Consider the following 20,651-nt stretch of genomic DNA (forward strand, 5'->3'; position numbering starts at 1 on the left):
CAAGGAATATTTTATTTTTTCAGTAAATGTCATTTGAACGTCATTGAACTCTCAAGGACAATTATAAATGTGATGCAATTTGCTCCAGCAGTTTTTCAGCTCATACAAACACATTGCCTTATAAAGTATAGTTTCCACTTAAAAAGAGCACTCCGTTTAGCCTCCGTCTACATGACAGTTGTAAAATAAAACAAAAGAACTGTCAAGCAAACGGAGTGGAAACAGTGGAAATTGAATTTATTTCAGTTTTTTACTCCGTTTACGTGACAGTTCCTTTGTTCTATTTTATAACTGTCATGTAAACGGAGGCCAAACGGAGTGCTCTTTTTAAGTGGAAACTATACTTAAGTGTTTATACTGTTAGCGACTCAATGGCGTAATGGTTAGCACGTTTGCTTTCCAATATTCGATTGAGTTGTCAGTGTCGGTGGTTCGAGCCTCAATCAGGCCAGAAAAAAAAATCGGTTGTCAGACGTGTACACAAATACACAGCTGGTTGAATCGATTCATTTAATCTGGTATGGTTGTGTGTGTAGAGCTGTCACACGGCTTACCGGTCAAGACATTGTTGGGAGCTGCCGGTATTCTACTCCTACTGCGCTTTAGTGGGTTTAGCACGTTTAGCACTGCTATAGGTACTAAGGCGCAATATTCAAAAATCCTTCACTAGCTATAGCAGCAAATGGTAGCCGAATCTGTCACCTAAATGTGTCCTCCCGGCTGAACAATAACCATACGCTATTATTATTATACTGTCTTTACCACTACCACTATGCAATGTAGTAACGTGTTTGTCGAAAAACAGCTGAATCGAATTGCAACACTATGATTGTCCAAATAATACCACAAATACGTTTACGTCAACATAAAAATTTGGAACCAAGGACGTAACATACTATTACGTCACACACAGAATTGTGAAGTCAATCTTCAAATTTTTCCTTTGAATGAAAAATTGTTCGCCGCTTCCGAAGTGTTGTACCCCTCATCGAAAACGCAAACAAATTTCGTGACGGCCAATGAAATTTTCGGACATCCATTTTGTCGCATTAATTTAAACCAATCGCGACAAGCCACAACAAGACAGCCGACAGCCGGTTAGCCACGTCTTTTAGACTCAGTTCTGTCTTTTGTCCATCAGTTATTGCGGAAAGTTCATAGCTGTTTAGTGGTCGATAAATATAAGTTCTTAAATAACAAGATGAACACCAAAGTGTTTGTGTTTTTCTTGGCCATTGTGGGCTGTACGTTTGCTGGCGAACAGGATGTATTAGACTTAACCGATAATGATTTCTCGTCACGAATTGCCGATATCGATACAACACTGGTCATGTTTTATGCTCCATGGTAATTATGCGTTCTCGGCAGCAATTATTCAATTGACTTTCAACGTTACGAACATCGATCCTAATTCTCAACCGTTTCTTTTTTCTTTTTTCACCAAAATTGTTTTGTTCAACGAACAAACACACAATAGGTGCGGTCATTGCAAGAGACTAAAACCTGAATATGCTAAGGCCGGTGAATTGCTTCGTGGTTCGGATCCTCAAATTGTTTTAGCTAAAGTTGACTGCACGGAAGGAGGAAAAGATACTTGTTCCCAGTTCTCTATTTCGGGTTATCCAACATTGAAGATTTTCAAAAATGGCGAATTCAGTGCGGATTACAATGGACCCAGAGAAGCAGGTTTGTGACAATAGCTCATTATATTGCAAGTGAAAAGAAAATGTGTAACACGTGTAACACGCCAGTAATTGCACGACTTTTTCGATTGTACCTGTGACAGTGATTATTAAAAAGGTTTAATCGACATTATGACACGTAAAAGCTGAGGTTTTGACGAAATTGATTCGGTGATTTTTGTAGGTAGCAAACTATTTCCTTAGTGAAAATTTAATTCGAGTTTCTCAACATTTCTGCTTTATCTTATCAGAGATAATTTACGGTACTACTATAGCATTATGTACCTGTACCTGTGTGTACTTTCTGTAAATAATTACGATCCAGCTAATTGAGAGATTTGTATCGTTTCGTTTATGACTTCAATTAAATGAGCTACTTGCTGCTTGGTTAATGGGGAGAGTTTTAGTGTTGTTATGTGTCACCTCCCTAGCGTAAACGTTTAATATCGGAAATAGGGTGTGCGTGACAAATGACAATTAACGATGAGCTTCGCAGTTTGCACAATAAACACTAAATAAAAGTGCAATATCAATAGTCCATAGCACAGAACAACAACTCGGCCAACACACTACCACACTTCTAATTCCGATAATTGTTTTATTAAAAATTTTAATTGCAGCTGGTATTGCGAAATTCATGAAAGCACAAACTGGTCCCGCATCGAAGGACTTGCTAACAGTGACCGAAATTGAAGAGTTCTTGAAGGTTCAAGAGACAACTGTCGTCGGATTTTTCGAAAAGGAAACCGATCTCAAAGCCGTTTTCCTTAAATACGCTGACAAATTCAGAGAGAAGTTGCGTTTCGGTCATTCCAGTGCCGCTGATGTTCTTAAGAATTACAAGGAGACGTATGTTGAATTTACGAATGAACAGAGTCGACGAATAATAACGAACGGATTTTCTATTACAGCAATGGCATTGTTTTGTTCCGTGCTCCACAATATCAAAATAAATTTGAACCGAACTCTGTCACCTTTAAGGGCACTTCGTTGGACGAACTAACAACATTCGTGAAGGAAAATTTGTGAGTGCAGCCAGTTCAACAGTCTTTGATGTGAAACTAAACGTTGACTCTTTTCCGCATTTCAGCCATGGTCTTGTCGGCCACCGTACTCGTGATTTGGCTCAAGATTTCAAAAATCCGTTCGTCATTGCTTACTACACGGTTGACTATGCCAAAAATCCAAAGGGTACCAACTACTGGAGAAACCGTATTCTTAAAGTTGCCAAGGAATACAGTGGAGACTATCGGTTCGCCGTCAGCTCGAAAGACGATTTCCAACACGAATTGAACGAATATGGATACGACTACACCGGAGAGAAACCAGTCGTTTTGGCCCGTGATAAGGACAATCAAAAGTTCATCATGACCTCTGAATTCTCGTTAGTATTTGCACAAGGCTAAGGAGTGTCAGTTTTGATAATTTTTCTATTTCTTTCTCGTCCCTATAGTGTTGAAAATCTGCAACAATTCTTGTCGGATTTGGAAGAAGGAAACCTTGAACCATATTTGAAATCCGAAGCCCTTCCAGACTCGAACGATGGACCTGTTAAAGTGGCTGTGGCAAAGAATTTCGACGAAATTGTCACCAACAATGGCAAAGACACTTTGATCGAATTCTATGCTCCATGGTGCGGTCACTGCAAAAAGTGTAAGATTCATCCTTGCACCATATTCTGGGTCATTGCTTACAATTTTTTCTCCTTTAAACTTTAGTGACCCCAGTGTTCGAAGAGCTTGGAACCAAAATGCTTGACGAAGACGTCGAAATCGTCAAAGTCGATGCAACTGCCAACGATGTGCCACCACAATTTGAAGTACGTGGTTTCCCAACATTGTTCTGGTTGCCGAAAGATTCGAAGAGCAAGCCAGTCAAATATGATGGCGGTCGTGAAGTCGACGATTTTGTTAAGTATATTTCTGCACATGCGACCAACGAACTGAAGAACTATGATCGCAGCGGTAAAGTTAAGAAGAATGATAAATCTGAACTGTAAATAGATGTAGTCGAGAAATTGAGTGAGAGAGCGAGTATATGGTCTCAGCAATTGACGTATGTAATTTGTTCATCTAAATTCTTTCTTTTTTTTGTAATAACGCTGCGTGATACATGAATGAGTGAACATAAGTTGTGATTTTTTTAAGAGTCTTGCGCGGTAATTTATCCAACTTTTTTTGATAGCTTGGACTGTCACGTGTAGAACCTTTCAGCTATAGCGTAGTGTCTAAAAACCTTTCTTTTCGGCGATCAAAATTTGATTTTTGTAATGGTTTCGTACCGTAAATGTTCCCAACCCAAATTTGTTGGGAAAATTCTTAAATATTTTCTTAGGGAAACTTTTTTTTTCTTTCGGTGAATAATTTTAGCGACAAACACAAAATATTGTTATGTTAAGCGATAATTAAACAACTATGATCTGTATCTGTACTTGTGCATTTAAGAAGAAACAGGATTAATAAAAGATCATTTTTCCACTTACAAAAAAAATGTCTCTTTTTATTGCAATTACGTGAGCAATTTCCCGAGGGGGAAACCACTATTTATTATTGATGTGATTAACATGATTAACCAGTGATTAACATGATGATGAATTGGTGATTTACCAGCATTTGACCGGGGGAATCGTTGCAAAACTACAAATAAACGTGAAATATAGCGGTTAATCAATGTTAATCACCGATTAACCGTTCGGATTCACAAAACTTATGTTTCTGATTAACAGATTAACTGATTAACCATGTTAATCACAAAATAGTGGTTTCCCCCTCGGTGCTGTCATTCTTATTTAATCCAAAGAACATTAGTGCCACTAATTTAGTGGTGGATCTCAACAGATTTTTTTGTACCAATAAACTGTTTACGTGCAAAACAAGCTCTAATCATCGCAGTCACAACCGTCACATCCGTCACATCCATCGCATCCATCACAATCACCACATCCGTCGCAACAGTCACCGCCGTCATCGCAATCGCAACATGTCGCATCTCCTGAACAGCATCCATCGTCGTTATTACAGAGAAAACAGCATCTGCGAAGACGTTTCGAAAGTGTTCTTTATATTAAAAGAATCACATTACAATATCTTTCTGTCATTACAATATCACCGAATCTTCGACCGAGTCATCCGTCGGATCATTCCAACAACTACAGCACTTATCTTCCATTCTTTTCCGCCGGTTTTCCTCCTCTTCACCTTCATTTTCGTAGTTTTCCTCATGTTCGCTTGGTGAATCCACAACAGTTCTGCTTAATGGATTGTATTTGGGTGGTTCAGTTATCACTTCTAAGAAAAATATTAATAAACTTTGAGTCAGTGAGACGTTTCAATTAATATGTTGTTGTGGATCATGTCTAGTCTAGCACCAAGATTGTATCAATCGAAAAAGATTTACACTACAGTAATAACGTGAACGCGATTATACCGACAAACACACAAATAAGGATAGACGAATGTTCAGACGAATATTTTAAAATTTTCAAAACTCAGTTTTACCACGAAAATCAGGTTTTTTTTTTACCTAATGGTATTTCACTTTCTTTGGTGGCCATACCCAACGTTATCTGTTCCGTATTTTCAAAATAATCGCAATTTTATAGCACTGCAAATTGTTACGGCGTTTATTTTAGTGAAGTTATTCACCTATCGGATGTAATCCACTTGTTCAGCTGCTCAATTATAAAAATGAATTTTAATCAAAAAAGCTATGTATACAACAGCTGTGTCACTTCGCACTGTTGAATCAATTTAAAAAAAAAACGGTGTTAGGACGCAACTGTATTTGCGATTTTTACTACCAAAACTTAATTAAAATTAATTTACTCAATTAGTGAAAAATTATTTGGGCGTCCGAATTCATTAGTGAGACTTTATATTTAGCAAGACACAATATAATAGTGATTGTATTATTGTTTATCACAACACAAATAAGTATAACACACACAATGAAACGAATGAAATAAATATCACAAACCATTTTGCATGCTAAATGAAGATAAAATTTTATTCTCTCTGCTCATCTCAAGCGAGTCAACAATCTATATATCGATAATGTGAATCAATATATTTATAAACATTAGGAGCTGGAACCTGTTTGTGCTTACTCCACTCCATTTGAAATTTCTTCCACTTTAACTTATCGTTACACATGATGCATCACCTAAGAAATAGCCGTATAGTTAATGAGGAGATAATGATAATCATATTATTGGTTGTAGTTGTGTGCTGTTGGTAGTATCAATGCTAGGTGTGGTGAATGTACTATCTTCAGTATGATATTTTTGGATGTGTAGTAATTTTATTACTATGAGTAGCAACGGCGAATTTCATTCCGATTTCCATATTATCTACTGACTGTAGTTAATATACAGAATGTTTACAAAATAACACAGGTTCAGTCCTGTGGTTTGATACGTAGAACGCTTGCTTCATACGCAAGAGGTCTGGGGTTCAAATCTCGTCAGGGCGCGTAAAACAAAAATTTTATTTCCAAATTTCAATTTCATTGTCAAGTAACTTGCAATCGTCATGCATAAAAAATTATTTCAATGTTCGGAACACCACCGAAGCAATACAACATTCAAAATAAAAATTTACAAAATAATTTTGATGTGGACATATGAAGTAGATGAATTTTCTGGGGTTCGCTTTCATTTAAATATTGAAATAAATCATCACTTGAATTCAAGCGGCCAAAGTTCGTCGACGGTAGTCTAAAAGTGCAATTTGTAAAAATGTAACAGAAAACTTCGATTTACAGGCTTCCTCTGTTGCTTCGTAAAGGAGATTTCAGTCTTTCAGCATGGTGAAATTTTGATTTTCAGCTGCTATTGCTCCATGAAGAAATTATTGAGAGAAGTAATTTTCACATTGTAAATCTTAGAATTTGTTCCATTACCAATTCCAATGTAAGTCTTAAGTCCTCACTGTTTCACAAGTCCTTGCTGACGCTGGTGCTGGTTCTCGGAAACTTACTCGTTTATTTAAAATTCGTTCAGCCCCACCGTGAATAATTTTCGTGGACTTATTGCGAAATAACTATTGGTTATTTACTCTATGAAGTCAGCAGTCGCAGCAAAGTGATGAAACGTTTATTGTCAATTGATAAGCACTCCATTAATTTCCATTAAAACTACCCTATTACCTCTATAATTTGTACAATAACTCTATAACGCCTAAAAATTACGATTTTTTTATTCATCCAGACAAATTGTCCTCAACATTATCTCCATAACGGCATAAGGATCGCAATTGGAGCTAGGTCGTCTGTCCTCGAAGAATCCTGAACCAGTGTCAGCAACACTTCTAGGAATTCGAACTGATGCTTCGCGGGTGTCGACACCTAATTGATCCAGAATGTTAGTATATCTCGAAAATGTTTTGTATGAAGGGCTACGTTTAAAGCATACCCGAACTAAATTCACCAATTGGACTTGTACAAAATATTCCTATCAGGCGAAGCGCATTGTCTTTGCCTTGCTGTGGGTCGTATACGGCAATGTGCTTTTCGTGACGTTTTGATAATTTGCCGATAGCATTTTCAATTTCTCTAAATAAAAAGTGAAAGAAAAAAATCAGATCAAATGCATTTCCCTAGATGCTTCCATGTTGTTTGAATACGAAGACATATAAGTGAACCGTTAATTGCGTGTACATTGCATACTCACTTTATACCACCCGGCTGTCGCATTGCTTTCGTTGAAACGTCTGTGAGACAGCCAGATCCATGCCAATCACCAGATACTGGTTTCGGAGCTAAACTGGCCATAATCTAAAACATTTCACATGGTTTAAATCGAAAGCACATACATTTTCGCTGAACATACACCGAATTCCTCAGAAAGTCTGTGCAGAATGAATCGCGACATGATCAAATCATCGGCAACGGAAATTCCATCGGATGGTCCAACCTGGAATTTCCACTGCGACGCCATGCGTTCACCATTCGTCCCATAGATTTTTATTCCGGCATAGAGACAAGCTCTTAAATGAGCTGCTGCTATTTGTCGTCCGAAAACCTTAAAAAAAATTCTTTAAGAAATCGAGTGCACCATGAAAATAAGTCTACGTACAAAATGGGTTCCAACGCCACAGTAATAGGGCCCTTGCGGAGAAGGGTATCCCATTACTGGCCAGCCAAATGGTCTTTCATCCATACCGAGCAAGCAATATTCCTGAAAATTTCCAATATATTTAAGGATCAGGATGCAGTAATTTGGATCACGATAAAATTGTAGATCTGCGTTTTGGACTGATTTACATAACAAATAAATTGTAAATCCGACTTCCAATCACAAATTGATCTTTACCTGTTCGAATCCGAACCAAGGATCATCTTTCACACACTTTTTAACAATTTCCAAACAAGATTTTCGTTTATTTGATTCGGTCGGTTGATCATTATACTTGTAATACGTTTCACACAGCACTAAAATACTACTTCCGCCTAGAAAAGGGTCCTTGTATATGGCTACTGGATGCAGATAAATATCGGAAAACGTTTCATGTTCTTGGAATGTGGAAGCACCATCATAAGTCCACAGTGGGAGATCTGTTGGAGTAATTTCGTTGATAGAATCCGCGTAAAAAGCATGCGTCAACAGTTCATTTTACCAGCAGGACTTTTCGGTACGAATTTGATAATACGAGTTTTGCACCGTAAATGTTCTTTGGTACCATCTATCCAAACGTATGTAGCGTGAATCGTGTCTTCGGATAGTGGCAATACCATGTACTTGTCCAAGACACCTCTGTCAAGGAAGTTATTAGGTAATGGTTGACTTCCTCTCGGCATTATAACACTTTCGATTCTTTATCTATGGTAGTTGAATTAAGACTGCGACGATTCGATATTCTACAGCCGAATTATAGTGTGACAAACTTTTGGGGTGTTAATAGGCATTTTAATTAAATAAACTACAAGGTGTTATCGACGATATTCATAGTTTACCTTTCGCAAATCGGAAGGTGTATCGAGACCGAGTCTATTACTCTTTTTCAACGCATTATTTTCAATAGATTCATCCAAATCTATTACTTCATTAGCTTTAACATGCATTTTGCTATGTAAGAGAACTCAAGCTAGAACTCAACTCTGATATCCGTTGTCGTTGTTGATAACAGATGACATAGTCTAGAAACCCGTAATATGTTAGCGTCATAGATAGAATAAGTGGGTGGAAATTAACCTGCAACTAAGCCTCAGATGGGCCTGTTGTGCACAGTTACTTAAATTCTTTTAGACTTGTACAGAAACTTAAGGATTTCTGAAGGAGCAATTCAAATTGATTTGCAATTGTATGTTAATATGTTAGCTTCATACTTTTTAACAGAACATTTCCGATACAACCTGTTCCATCTGCGAATTGAAAATTGACATATTGAAATGAATTCTAACTAGGACTAATTATTACGCTAATGAGAATCTATTTTAGTCAAAAAATTAATTAAAGTATTGACACAGACGCTATAATTTATTTATTTGCTGTTAACATCTCTTTTTAGAGTTTAAAATTTATACTATAAATCCACGACGATTCGTTTAGAATTAGCACCTTTTGTACCAACAATGTTTTCTCAAACAAATATTTCAAATTATTGAAAATTATGTGCTATTGTATCAGTAGTACTGCTGAAAAGTGGATTATAAAATAAGAATATCACAGAATTGTTGAGTGTTAATTCCGTTCGTCTTGTTGCAATTTGTTGAGAGTATGCCGAAACATTGCGAATGCGCTGGTTGCGATCTGATCTGCAGAAACATTGGTACATTTGACATCAACATTTTCCCGAAGGTATAAGGAAATTTTTCCGATCAGGGAATTTACACCTACTTTCTGGCACAGTGGTCTCATATAAACTTACATATCATCACAAGCAGGTAGGACGGATGTAAAATGGGATGAATGGTGATTCCTTCCATTGATCTGATGATCCGCTTGACGACATACTGATAATGCCAATAAAGGAACCACGGGACATAGTCATGAATCAAAATTTTATGCAGGTCTTAGAGATCATCGAAATCTATCGCTAAATATACATGCCGATTCCACTCATTCATGACGAAAACGAATTTGCAGCAAAACACAGCAATACTGCATCGATAATAGATCTGTACCGACGAATCTGACACAGTGGAACTTCTGGAAATGACCGAAATGAAATTTGGAAGGGTCAAATTTTTCGGTATGAGTCAACAAGGAAAATGGCAATTCGACAAATACAGCGACAAGATATTCGGATCCTTTCAAAGCTGAGTGTGTACCATACGTGTGCGTCTCCGAATTTCTCAAAACTGGCTTTCTGACTATGCTAATTGTACATACTGGAACTGGATAGAACTTATACAAAGCACATAATGCTCCACATACTCAATCAGCAATGTGCACGTTGCATATATGGAGAATCAGCCCATTGTATAAATCCATTATGGCACGTCAAAATGACGATAAGACGATCCAGCAGTCAACGAACACTGAGAAAATTTCTAGCAGTAAAAAGAAACGTCTGCGTAGGGAGTAAATGAAAATATTTGAAACGGTGAACAGTGTTCCCTGAACACCCTCTTTCACTACCGTGCTCAAGAAAATTCCAAAATGCAACATTCGAAAAAGGTAATGAATACTCACACGAAGAGATGAATCAAGGCATAAATAAACATATAATTGGTATTTACAGTTCCGATTGAAACGATCAGTACGTTCGACTCTCAGTTTCGAGCTAACAAAGCTCCCACACTAATACTCCTTCCCGACATACAATAATTGAGAGTAGAGTAGATTCACAAATATCTTCCGGGTGTTTGGCAAGAACAAACCCGGTCATCACATCAGCAAACAGGACCATCTTATCGAAAACCATCTTCCTTCAAGGAGAAACGCTATCGGATATTCATTTCGAGCGATGTCGGATTCAATGTGAGAAAAATGCTGCATTGAAAGCAAACCTAGAATTCGTTTAATAATCAGGAAGACAACGAATCGTCTGGTCGAATCTGCTATCCATACACTCAAAATGTAGTATGTCCTTCAGTAAGACATGTATGGCAATATTTTCTCATTAACACTAGGACTTTTTCATAGTCAAAAATGGTTTTTCGGTGATATTATTTTGAGTTAACGTACTCACAACTAGAAAATTCGAAGTAGGTAACTTCTAGGTACGAAACACCGACCTATGATTACTAGTCAAAATTTCAATCGTGCCATCGGGAAGCTATTTTACTTCGCGGTGATTTTTCTTATTTGTTTAAAAAAAAGGACCAACAAGGTTTAAGCAGGGCCTATTTTTGAAACTTAGTTCTTAAAGTTCCGAAAAGTTCCTAAAGTTCTTAAAGTTCCAAAAAGTTCTTAAAGTTCTTAAAATTCTTAAAAGTTCCTAAAAGTTTTCAAATTTTTGCATCAAAATCGTAAACCCATGCCACAAACCTACAAATTCGTACAAATTATATATTGCCTATATTTCGTACAAATCGTATGAAAAACTTTTAAGAGTCTTATTCGCGAAATCTTTGACTGGTTTATATGGAGTCAATCTTGATTCCATATAAACCGGTCGAAAATTTCGCGAATTGACTCTTAAGATTAATTTATTATATTTTCTTAATCTGATTTACATAAGTCTTAAGATGGCATGTACATCACTCATATTGAGTGGCACAGGCACAAGGATTCAATTATCGATTTGAATTTCAGTTCAGCGTTAGAATTCGTAAAGAGGCGCAAATCTCTTCTAAGAAAAAGTAAAATGATCACATCATTGCATAGGGAACTTATAATTGACAATATTTTCTTACTTTAACTCGTAGCCGCCAGTATGTCTCGCAAGAAGTACAAACGCGTCTCGAATTCTACCACTAATTTGAGAACTTTTTAGAACTTTAAGAATTTTTGAGAACTTTAAGAACTTCAGGAACTTTTCGGAACTTTAAGAACTTTTCCGAACTTCAAAAACTTTTAGGAACTTTAAGAACTAATTTCTCCAAAATTGGTACTGATGACCCAATACTCAAAAAGTTCTTAAAAAGTTCTCAAAAGTTCAAGAAGTTCCTGAAGTTTCTAAAGTTCTTAAAAGTTCCTCAAAAAGTTCGCAAAAATAGGCCCTGGGTTTAAGTCTATTTTATTGAACACAAATTATTTCAGTAGTCATTACACCCAACGTAATTACGTAATTCTACGTTTCTTCTTCCACATTTCTTAGACTTGTACTCAGACTTGACTTCTTCTTGCTGGCAAAGACCAAAGTTAAGGCTTTTACGGCTAATTTTCGGAACAAGAAATAAGAAATCTTCTACAAACTCCATGTGGTAACAGATTCCACACAACTCCATTCTCGGTAGTCGTAGTTTAGAACATTTAAACAAATATTGTAAAGTGAGGTGGTCCTATTATATGGAGACTTCAATGCTGCAGGAACGAAATAACGATGGGCAACGTACTAAAAATCAAATTCTTTATTCCATTCAAAGTCAAAGAAAACAATACTCTTTCATCAAAATTTTACAAATCGATCCAAATTCGAGTTTTCAAAAAAGAAAAAAAAAATTATTCGCCTCAGCCTTACTTATTTTTTGATATGCCTTGCCGTCGGAACAGACGACCGAAAAACATACCAAAAATAAAAGTGAACCCAACTGCTGAGATCCCTAACACAATAAAATAACGACGAGCTGGTGATGTAGCTACCTGTGAATAAAGCTGCCCTAAGTCTTCTGGTGCGTGGGCGATCAACTGTCGAAAGGAAAGATTTTCGATTGCAATAATGGAACTAGAAAAACTTGCTTGTAATTACCGGCGCTGCATTTCGAAACATTTCCATTCGTTTTTCCAATTTCGATTTACAATCCGGTTCCAATGCTTTCGATTCGTCAGCGAGTATCACTTGAAGACATTTGAGTACTGGAAATCAAAATTCGGTCAATGAGTCTAAATGAAAATGGAATGCAGCTTCTTAAGCAAACAAAATCGAGTGGATTTCTCCACTTCGTAAAAGGTAAAAAATAAGCGAACTTCTCGCCGTAACGACGACACTCACATCTTCCATTTCCGCTAGGCACATTCGAACAATACTTCAGTAAATCCACGGTGCACGCCCGTTGTAGAAGAGGATCAACGTGAATGTCTGCCTTGGCCTCTTGAATCAACGTAGCTACCTCGAACTTACATTCATGACTAATAATTTTATGATTCAAAAAGGCCAACTTCAAACATTCCTCAACTTCACCGTACTCTTCAACCTCATCTTTCGGTTTGCACAGAATGGCAATTTCGGCATTGCACACAGATTTCAGCAATGGATTTAGCTTATAATTTAAAGCTTGCTCGTGCAACACTTCAGTCATTTGCTCTTCACACTTTTTAGTTAACTTTCCTTCACGGAATTTGGTCTTCAAGCAACCCACCACTTTGCCATTCAATTCCTCATTTTGTTTCGCGGACGCTACGATATTTGTGCAATATTCGGCGATGTTTTTTGAGCACGCATTCTGTAGCATCGGATTGAATCGGTAGTCCATGTTCTGGTCAATCATGCGATTCACGACAACCAATTTGCACACACCGTCGAATAGTGGCTCGTCCTTATGTATTTTAAGACATTCCAATGTTTTAGAAGTTTCAGTTTCGTGGCAGTATTGTCGTATCATTCCCGCACAGGAATTCAATAATGTGTAATCGGTCGCACTATCTGTGAGCTCTGACTTTCTAATGGCGAAAATTGCGTGCCGACATGTTGGTCCTAGTTTGTCGTGTTGATTTTGTAAGCATTCTAATACCTGCAGAAAAAGTGACAAATTAAATTGGTGTCGTGGCAACACACAGTCTGATCGGCCAAAGCAATTTCCCAATATTAATGGTGATTAAGATGCGCTGAGCCTTGATCAGTGGAAATAACATATAGAAGCAATGATAATGTCGAAACGAAATGAATGAACAAAACACTTGCATTTTTCTTATTCACCTGACCAGCACCGTTCGGAACATTCAAACAAAATGTTTTTATGTCCTCCTTACAAGCACTTTTCAGTTTCGGATCAAAATCAATATTTTCCCGTTGTTGGTATAGCTGAGCGCGCACTTGCTGTCTGCACTCTTTCGGTATTGTATGCCGTTGGCTTTTCAGCGTATCATTTCGCATTACTTCACTGTAATCGAATTACGAGACAATGTAAGATGTACCGTTTTAGTAAACATAGATTGCTTACCTCAAACACTCCACCACATCATACTTCGTGTTACTGTTGGGACAGAATCTCATCACATGAGGTCGACACGCCTCTTTGAATTTGTAGGTGAAATGGTAATTTTTCAGCGAAGTAATTTGAAAGTGTTCGATTACGGCACGACACTTGATGTTTTGTCGGAAATCCGGATCGTTTTTGTGCGCAATCAAACATTCCATCATTTCGCCTTCATCTCTTCCACTTTTCAATATCGAATCGCAGTGCCGTTCCATTTCGTTGCGACAATGGGACATTATGATTGGGTTCAATTCAATGTGTGCAGCTTCCTCTTCGGTATAGGTTATGACAGCGGTCTATTTAGCGAGGGTTGATCGTTAGACACTGTTGAATTCATTAAAGATTATTGCAGCACCACCCACCTTACACCTCTGAATCAGTTTCTCTAAATTGTCCTGCAGACATTGCATTTCTTCACCTTTTTGCGTTTTATCGAAACAAAAATTGGCTAGATCGTCTATGCACATATCTTCGACTTCTGGAATTAGATCAACTGAAATGGCACGTTGTCGCATTACACGTTTTATTTCCTGAAAGAAGAAACCACGATCTTAGAACACTGAATAGGCAATCACAACTCCTCAGCGTACCTGGAAGCATTCCGGTTTTAGTTGAACGTTTTTATCTGGGTGAAAGGCACTTCTGTATAGACATGGTAAAATTAATGGTCCCCTATCGGGATCCATTGGAGCATTGTCAGCGTCATCCCATGACGGCTTAGCATGGCAAAGGGAAATGGCATCAGCTTTGCAATTTCTGTGGATTATTCAATAAAATCAACAGTTTGCTTAAGAAGATATTTCGTGATCGAAATGTGTCCGACCTGTACAATTGTGGATCCAATTTAAAGTCACGAGCCACAAAATATTGTATTTGCATGAGGGCAACCTCGCAATCGGACGTCATGAAATCTGTTCCGATTTTCTCCATTAAGCAAGACATAACTCGAGCATCACCACTGTTAGCATCACGACAAGCTATATCAACGACTGGCTTACAAGCACTTCGCAAAACTGGATCAACACGCCAATCTTCTGCCACATCGCTCACCTACAAAGATAATTGGAACCGAATGAATACACCAGATTGGTGATCGGGTCAACAAATACCGCTAACCTTTATGACCATTTCCAATGCTCTTTGACACGTTGATGTTATGCGACGATCCTTTTTCTTCTTCGGTCTTGCGTGTTCCATCAAACAATGAATGGTTTTACCAGCAGCCTCCAAATTGTCGCAAAACTTTGTGATGTCGTCAGCGCAACCCGTTAAAATTTCCGGAGAGAGTTGAAAGTCGTCCATCAGCAATTTCCGGTGATCCGTCATTTCGGCCAGACATTCCGGAGAAATTTTTGTATTATTTTTACTTGCTGCTTCCAAACACAACAGAATTTGTGCTAGTCGAACATCTTTGTCTTCGGAGACACCTCGTCGACATTTGTTGTTCTTAATATCCTCTCTACAAGCTCTGGCTAGACCCTTGCTTACTTTGTAGTCATGGGCAATTAGTTTATCCCGTCGCAGTAGTTGCTCCTTACACAGAGACGACATTGTTTGATCATTTTTATTTCTAATCAAACATTTATACACAGCACCCGTTCCTGGCCTGATGTCCGGACAGAATCGCCGTGCATCGTCTGTACACGCTAGGAATAATTTTTTATCGAGCCTCACATTATCAGATTGTAGTTCAGACAAACGTAAAATTCCCTTCCTGCATTCCTTCGTTAAATCGTCGATCTTGCTTTGTAAGCAAGCTAACGTCTCACCCTGGGACAGGGTATTCCGATCGGTGCTCAATCGTCCACAGCCATTCGCTTCAATGTCACTCTCACAATCTCGTACAAATGGTCCGATTAGTCGAAAATCCGAAAATGCGACCCATTCAAGTTTTTGGATGACGCTCCGACATCCAGCACTTTTAATGTCGTTCTGATGGTCCAGTAAGCAGGCCAACATGTGCCCCGGCTCTTTCGTTACTTTGCAACTCAATTTAGTTAGATCATTTGCACAGACTTTTTGAGTCAGTCTGGCCACGTTGACGTCTTCTAGAAGCTGTTAAATAACAAGATAATTCGTGTTAATTTAGACATTTTATGACAGCCAACATCGATAAGGATTTACTGTTTGAGCAACATTTTCAATTGAAGCAATGTTCCTGATTGAGTGATTAGGCTCAAACCAGACAACAAAATGTGTTGTGTACGTTAATGAAAACAGAGATAGGGAAGCTTATCAACTTGATCAATAAATTGAGTAACAAAATATTTGGATGTTAAGACTTAATTTCTGTCGTACACAATTTTTAATTTTTTACCCAGCCACCTGTTCAAATGTTGTTTGAACAATTCGTTTATAATTTTTCAAGATCAAGTTTAGGCAACAACGATTTACGTTATAAAGTACTTCTATTTCTATTGACGATCAGGCAATTACCTAAAATTGCTTGTTTTATTAATTTACGACATTCGACCATTTGTCATGCCGAAGGAACAATTACCACAAACAATTTTCGAATTTTTTTAGGTAGAAATTACTTAAATCACCACATCGACGAAAACTCTTCAAAATTGTCAAATCGAATTCGATTTATTTACCTCTGACGTATGAGACCAAATCGAGTGTTGACATTCGTCCGACAGACCCTCAATTTGTGATGTAAGAAACGTTTGTACACATTCGAGAACTATTAAATCATCTGCGTCGTCCGGTAAACTGCTGCACAAATTCTTTATTTCCCTACAAGCCGGTTCATTGATCAATTTAATGGGGCCATGAATGACGTTCCGTTTAATTCGGTTATCCACACCATCAGCGGTTATGTTTACAACGAACAATATTAAAAGCAATATTGTCTCAGAGTTTATCATCTTTCATCACTTGATTACTAACAGTTAATTTTTATAAAATTACACGAAGATCGCGAACCGCATTTTATCGAAAATCTTCCAAAATAGTTCCTTGTTTACGGTGACACTGTTAGACAAAAAATGCAAGAGATGAAAATGCAAAAGGTTGACTTTTGGAACGTCATCTCATAACCACAGCCACCAAAAAGAAATAGCCGCGACAGCCAAGATTTTTTGGTAGTTTGAAGTATGAACACATTTTAGCTACACAAGTTGCTTTTCATAGCCCAGCACATGTCCTTTAACTTCTTAAGGCGACAAACATATCACCGCTATGCTTATTGAAACATGTAGTTTGTTTTGATCGAACAATGTTTACTTAATTACTACTTCTCGAATGAATATACATTAGAGTTGAAGTTGAACTTCATCGGTTTTTCCATTTCCTTGAATTTTGAACAGTTACTGTACAAGTTCGTTAACATTAGTCCTGACCTCGAACTCGAACCTGACAGATCACAGGTTGATGGCGGTCAACGCACTTCAAGAACAGGCAAGTGAACAGAATTTAAAAAAAGGCCTCTACGACAAATTATAGTGAAAAATCCTCATATAAATTCAGGTTGTTATTTTGGTATAATATGCCACTGAGAAATTAAATGTAAAAATTGGACCAAATGACGGTTTTGATAAAATCTGTTCCTTTTCCTGGTCTTAGAGTGCGTTGTGTCTGCGCATTTTTCCAAATATCGAGCGGGAACGTTGAAATTGGAAACATTAGCATCTAAACAACAATCCTTTTTATTTAAAATTTCAGTACACAAAGGAATTCGGTGATTTCCCCAAAGGAAAGCAGAAATCTAGTTAATTCTGATTGTAAATAAAAGTGGTACTACTGCAGCCAACATCAACAGTGATATGGTAATTGAGACGTTACTTCCACTTCCATAACTAACATTGACTCGTGGAAGAACACCATACTTTTCAGTACCATGACAATATCCATTGTAGATCGGTTGAGCAGGAACACCTCGCCTGTGTGGCAGTTTAAAAATATTATTTTTCCGGATCACAAAATATAATGAAACTTTAACCATAAAAGTCGACATCGGTGTTCGTCTAAACGATGTTTAGCGTCGGCGGTAGTGCTTGAATTAGCAGGTGACCATAGTCGTTCTGCCACAGCTCCAATGTATGGAAATAATCGTGGAATGATGTTTGTTGCATCGACATATTCAGCCCAAAGTGCAGCCTCTCCGCCAAGAACTAGTTGGGCTTCTTCGGCAGTTACTGGTGAGAATAGTAAATATTTTTGAAATTGTCCACAGTGACTAATCGAAAAATGAACTCACTGTTCGGCAAGATTGGTTCGCACTCATAGTATGCCTTCCAACTTTCGCCGTAATTTATATAATTTAAATACCAGCAGGACGATAACAAAACTTGATAGCCACCTTTTAATGCTCTCTGAATACGATTATGAATGATTTTTTTGAGAGTTACGCCGTGAAATAAAATATTTTTGTTATACCTCCATGTATGGTTCCCACGGATCATCCTCACTACCTCCTTTCCATACTTGAAGAATCACATCTTTTTCAGGCTGAAAATTTGTTCTGTACTTGAAGTCATCAGTGAAGGGATTGCATAAATCAAACTTACTACTACACCAAATTCAATCGGATCATGCCAGATAATGGGATGTCCGCCAATATTTTTTAAATTTTCCAACACTCTTTCAGTGTAATATTGTTGGACCTCCTTCATTTCAGTAAAGTTGTTGTTACGCATAAATTCCGCAATAACTGGAGAAGACTGCCAACAAGCGTAATATACCTGGTAAAATCAACCCCGTTAATCCCGAAGCTTGTGTCGCTTAAAATTGCATATTTACTTCATCCATTCCAAGATGAACATATTTATCCTTTGACACGCTATCAACGATTTCTTTAAGGAAATCAGTCATGAATGTATAAGTGTTTTCATCCATAGGATTCAAAATTTCATAAGCAGCGTGATTTGGAAAGTTCGCCGTGCCTGGATTTACACCATCCCCGAAACATGGCGTTATCAGACCTTACGATACAATGAGAAATTAGGCAACTTTTACGAACGTCAATGATGGAAATTTACTTGGAAAAGCTTTGCCAAATCCTTGAGTGTGACCTGGTGTATCAAATTCTAATATCACTCTTATGCCTCGATCTCTTGCAAAGTCGATTATATGTTTTACATCAGATGGTTGGTACACTAACTCAGGTAGATAGGCTCCCTTGAAAAAATCCAACATTTTGACGTAATTATTCTCAACATATGCGTTCCACGATACTCACCTTTTCCGATAGTTCCGGATATTTAACGCTAACGAAAGGAAAACTTTGATCGTCCACAATATGCCAATGTAAAACGTTCAGCTTATTGTAAGACAGTGACTCAATTACTTGCTCTATTATGGCCACAGGCAAATAATGTCGGGCGGAGTCAATCATCAATCCTCTGTGGGGAAATCTGGGATGGTCTCGTATTACTGTTTCATTAGCAAAACGATGATTGGATTCACCATCGGTCCAAATTAATTGAGAAAACGTTTCTAATCCTCTTAAAGCACCCCACACAGTTTTAGCCGTAATTTTAGCTCTTCCTTCCGTACTTTCCGATGATACGGTTAGATTATCTGGAAAAATTATTTGATTACAATACTAAAAGTTATTACACAACCTACATTCGGTGTGTGCTGAGTTACTATGTAATCGCATCAAAGGCACATCATTATCTAAAAAAAAGTCGAGTGCCACTACTACCATCGTAAAGTTAGTACGATCAGTACGTTGCGTCATTGATTGACAATTTAGGTTTTACAGGAACTTCCTGACACGCTGGCCCTGAAGGCTTTGTATATACCGAATTCATTTAGAATGAAGGGATCCCTCAGGTAGACAATAGAGCAAAAAAATATCAATTACAAGCCTCATAATCCATGTCCGTGTCTAATTGTGGGTACTCATCACAAAAATTCTTCGTTGGCTCATTAGAAATTTCGATTTCAACCGTTGATAGAATTGGCAAATCATTTCCTGGCGTAACGGTTAAATTGCGAAACAAAAACTCCCAAGAATATCGTTGCATAGCTCGATTGAGAATGGCACAATCATTTACGTTGGCCTTATACGAAAACGAATCCTTTGGCGCAATCGAAACGACATTTTCCGATTTCGCCCAGTAATTGGGCAGTGGCCACAGACTGCCTGGAGGCGATGGAGTGCCCTTTGTGAATAGAAATATTTTCGTTCTGCAGTTTTATTGACAAAAATTTAATCCACATACTTCTAACGGAAGTCTTGCTGCTAATTGAGATAAGTGTCCTTGTGCCGATGATGACAAAGTCAAAAGGAGTAAAATGGCACTGATTAACTTCAAACACATTGTTCAGACACGACCGGTTTCTCGAAAAAGAAAATATGAACTGTGAATCCATAGATCTTTTAAAATATGCTCAAGTGCTTGCCCAATCACTAAGATTAGATTAAGTGTAAGGCATAATCAATGAACATTAATCATCTACCATAGCGGAACTCTATAACTAAAGACAAAACACAGGGCGAGTGGGCACCATCGCCATCATGACGAAAATAAACGACTCGAACTGGTCATACTATGAATTTGGGCAAGTCCCGACGAGCCTTTGGAATTTTTGTATGAAAATTTTTTAAATGAGCTTTTTGTCCCACGTGGTGCCTTTTCGGGCAACTCTGTGTAGTTAACTTTTATTAAGAATACATGTCACATGAAGTAAAAAAATTAGCATCAAACCCTACGCAGGGCTTACTTTAGAGAATTTTAATTCTGAAAATTCCGAAAATTCTGAAAAAATTCCGAAAAA

General features: G+C 37.7%; 5 protein-coding genes across 6 annotated transcripts; 1 reads left to right on the forward strand and 4 right to left on the reverse strand.

Annotated features, from left to right (window-relative positions):
• The first annotated feature begins 1,051 nt into the window (after positions 1–1,051).
• On the forward strand, positions 1,052–4,172 carry LOC119081678 (protein disulfide-isomerase A3-like). Its single transcript, XM_037190767.1, has 7 exons — positions 1,052–1,347; positions 1,478–1,686; positions 2,303–2,531; positions 2,594–2,707; positions 2,773–3,066; positions 3,136–3,335; positions 3,401–4,172. Exons 1-7 carry the CDS (start codon positions 1,202–1,204, stop codon positions 3,679–3,681), a joined length of 1,473 nt encoding a protein of 490 aa, XP_037046662.1. The 5' UTR covers positions 1,052–1,201; the 3' UTR covers positions 3,682–4,172.
• LOC119081680 (keratin-associated protein 5-3-like) lies at positions 3,953–5,587 on the reverse strand. The gene is made up of 3 exons (XM_037190768.1): positions 5,205–5,587; positions 4,783–4,969; positions 3,953–4,714 (listed from the first exon to the last, which is right to left on the reverse strand). The coding sequence occupies exons 1-3, from the start codon at positions 5,233–5,235 to the stop codon at positions 4,561–4,563; spliced, it is 372 nt and encodes a 123-aa protein (XP_037046663.1). The 5' UTR covers positions 5,236–5,587; the 3' UTR covers positions 3,953–4,560.
• A 488-nt stretch (positions 5,588–6,075) lies between these two features.
• LOC119081681 (glutamine synthetase 2 cytoplasmic-like) lies at positions 6,076–8,537 on the reverse strand. The gene is made up of 7 exons (XM_037190769.1): positions 8,297–8,537; positions 7,993–8,234; positions 7,756–7,857; positions 7,510–7,701; positions 7,351–7,454; positions 7,093–7,232; positions 6,076–7,025 (listed from the first exon to the last, which is right to left on the reverse strand). The coding sequence occupies exons 1-7, from the start codon at positions 8,475–8,477 to the stop codon at positions 6,877–6,879; spliced, it is 1,110 nt and encodes a 369-aa protein (XP_037046664.1). The 5' UTR covers positions 8,478–8,537; the 3' UTR covers positions 6,076–6,876.
• A 3,585-nt stretch (positions 8,538–12,122) lies between these two features.
• On the reverse strand, positions 12,123–16,931 carry LOC119081682 (Golgi apparatus protein 1-like). Of its 2 annotated transcripts, none has more exons than XM_037190772.1 (10): positions 16,520–16,931; positions 15,039–15,977; positions 14,746–14,972; positions 14,513–14,678; positions 14,285–14,452; positions 13,887–14,218; positions 13,643–13,826; positions 12,719–13,457; positions 12,476–12,582; positions 12,123–12,414 (listed from the first exon to the last, which is right to left on the reverse strand). In XM_037190772.1, the coding sequence occupies exons 1-10, from the start codon at positions 16,790–16,792 to the stop codon at positions 12,244–12,246; spliced, it is 3,306 nt and encodes a 1,101-aa protein (XP_037046667.1). In that variant the 5' UTR covers positions 16,793–16,931; the 3' UTR covers positions 12,123–12,243. The 2 variants fall into 2 exon arrangements, with proteins under 2 accessions (XP_037046667.1, XP_037046665.1); XM_037190770.1 differs by having other exon boundaries at positions 13,628–13,826.
• Positions 16,932–17,616: 685 nt separating this feature from the next.
• LOC119081683 (beta-hexosaminidase subunit alpha-like) lies at positions 17,617–20,383 on the reverse strand. Its single transcript, XM_037190773.1, has 10 exons — positions 20,096–20,383; positions 19,735–20,035; positions 19,105–19,445; positions 18,905–19,043; positions 18,666–18,847; positions 18,434–18,607; positions 18,303–18,374; positions 18,124–18,238; positions 17,866–18,061; positions 17,617–17,806 (listed from the first exon to the last, which is right to left on the reverse strand). Exons 1-10 carry the CDS (start codon positions 20,192–20,194, stop codon positions 17,632–17,634), a joined length of 1,794 nt encoding a protein of 597 aa, XP_037046668.1. The 5' UTR covers positions 20,195–20,383; the 3' UTR covers positions 17,617–17,631.
• Positions 20,384–20,651: the final 268 nt, after the last annotated feature.

The sequence above is a fragment of the Bradysia coprophila genome, unplaced genomic scaffold (genome assembly GCF_014529535.1).
Source record: "Bradysia coprophila strain Holo2 unplaced genomic scaffold, BU_Bcop_v1 contig_358, whole genome shotgun sequence".
Classification (NCBI taxonomy): domain Eukaryota; kingdom Metazoa; phylum Arthropoda; class Insecta; order Diptera; family Sciaridae; genus Bradysia; species Bradysia coprophila.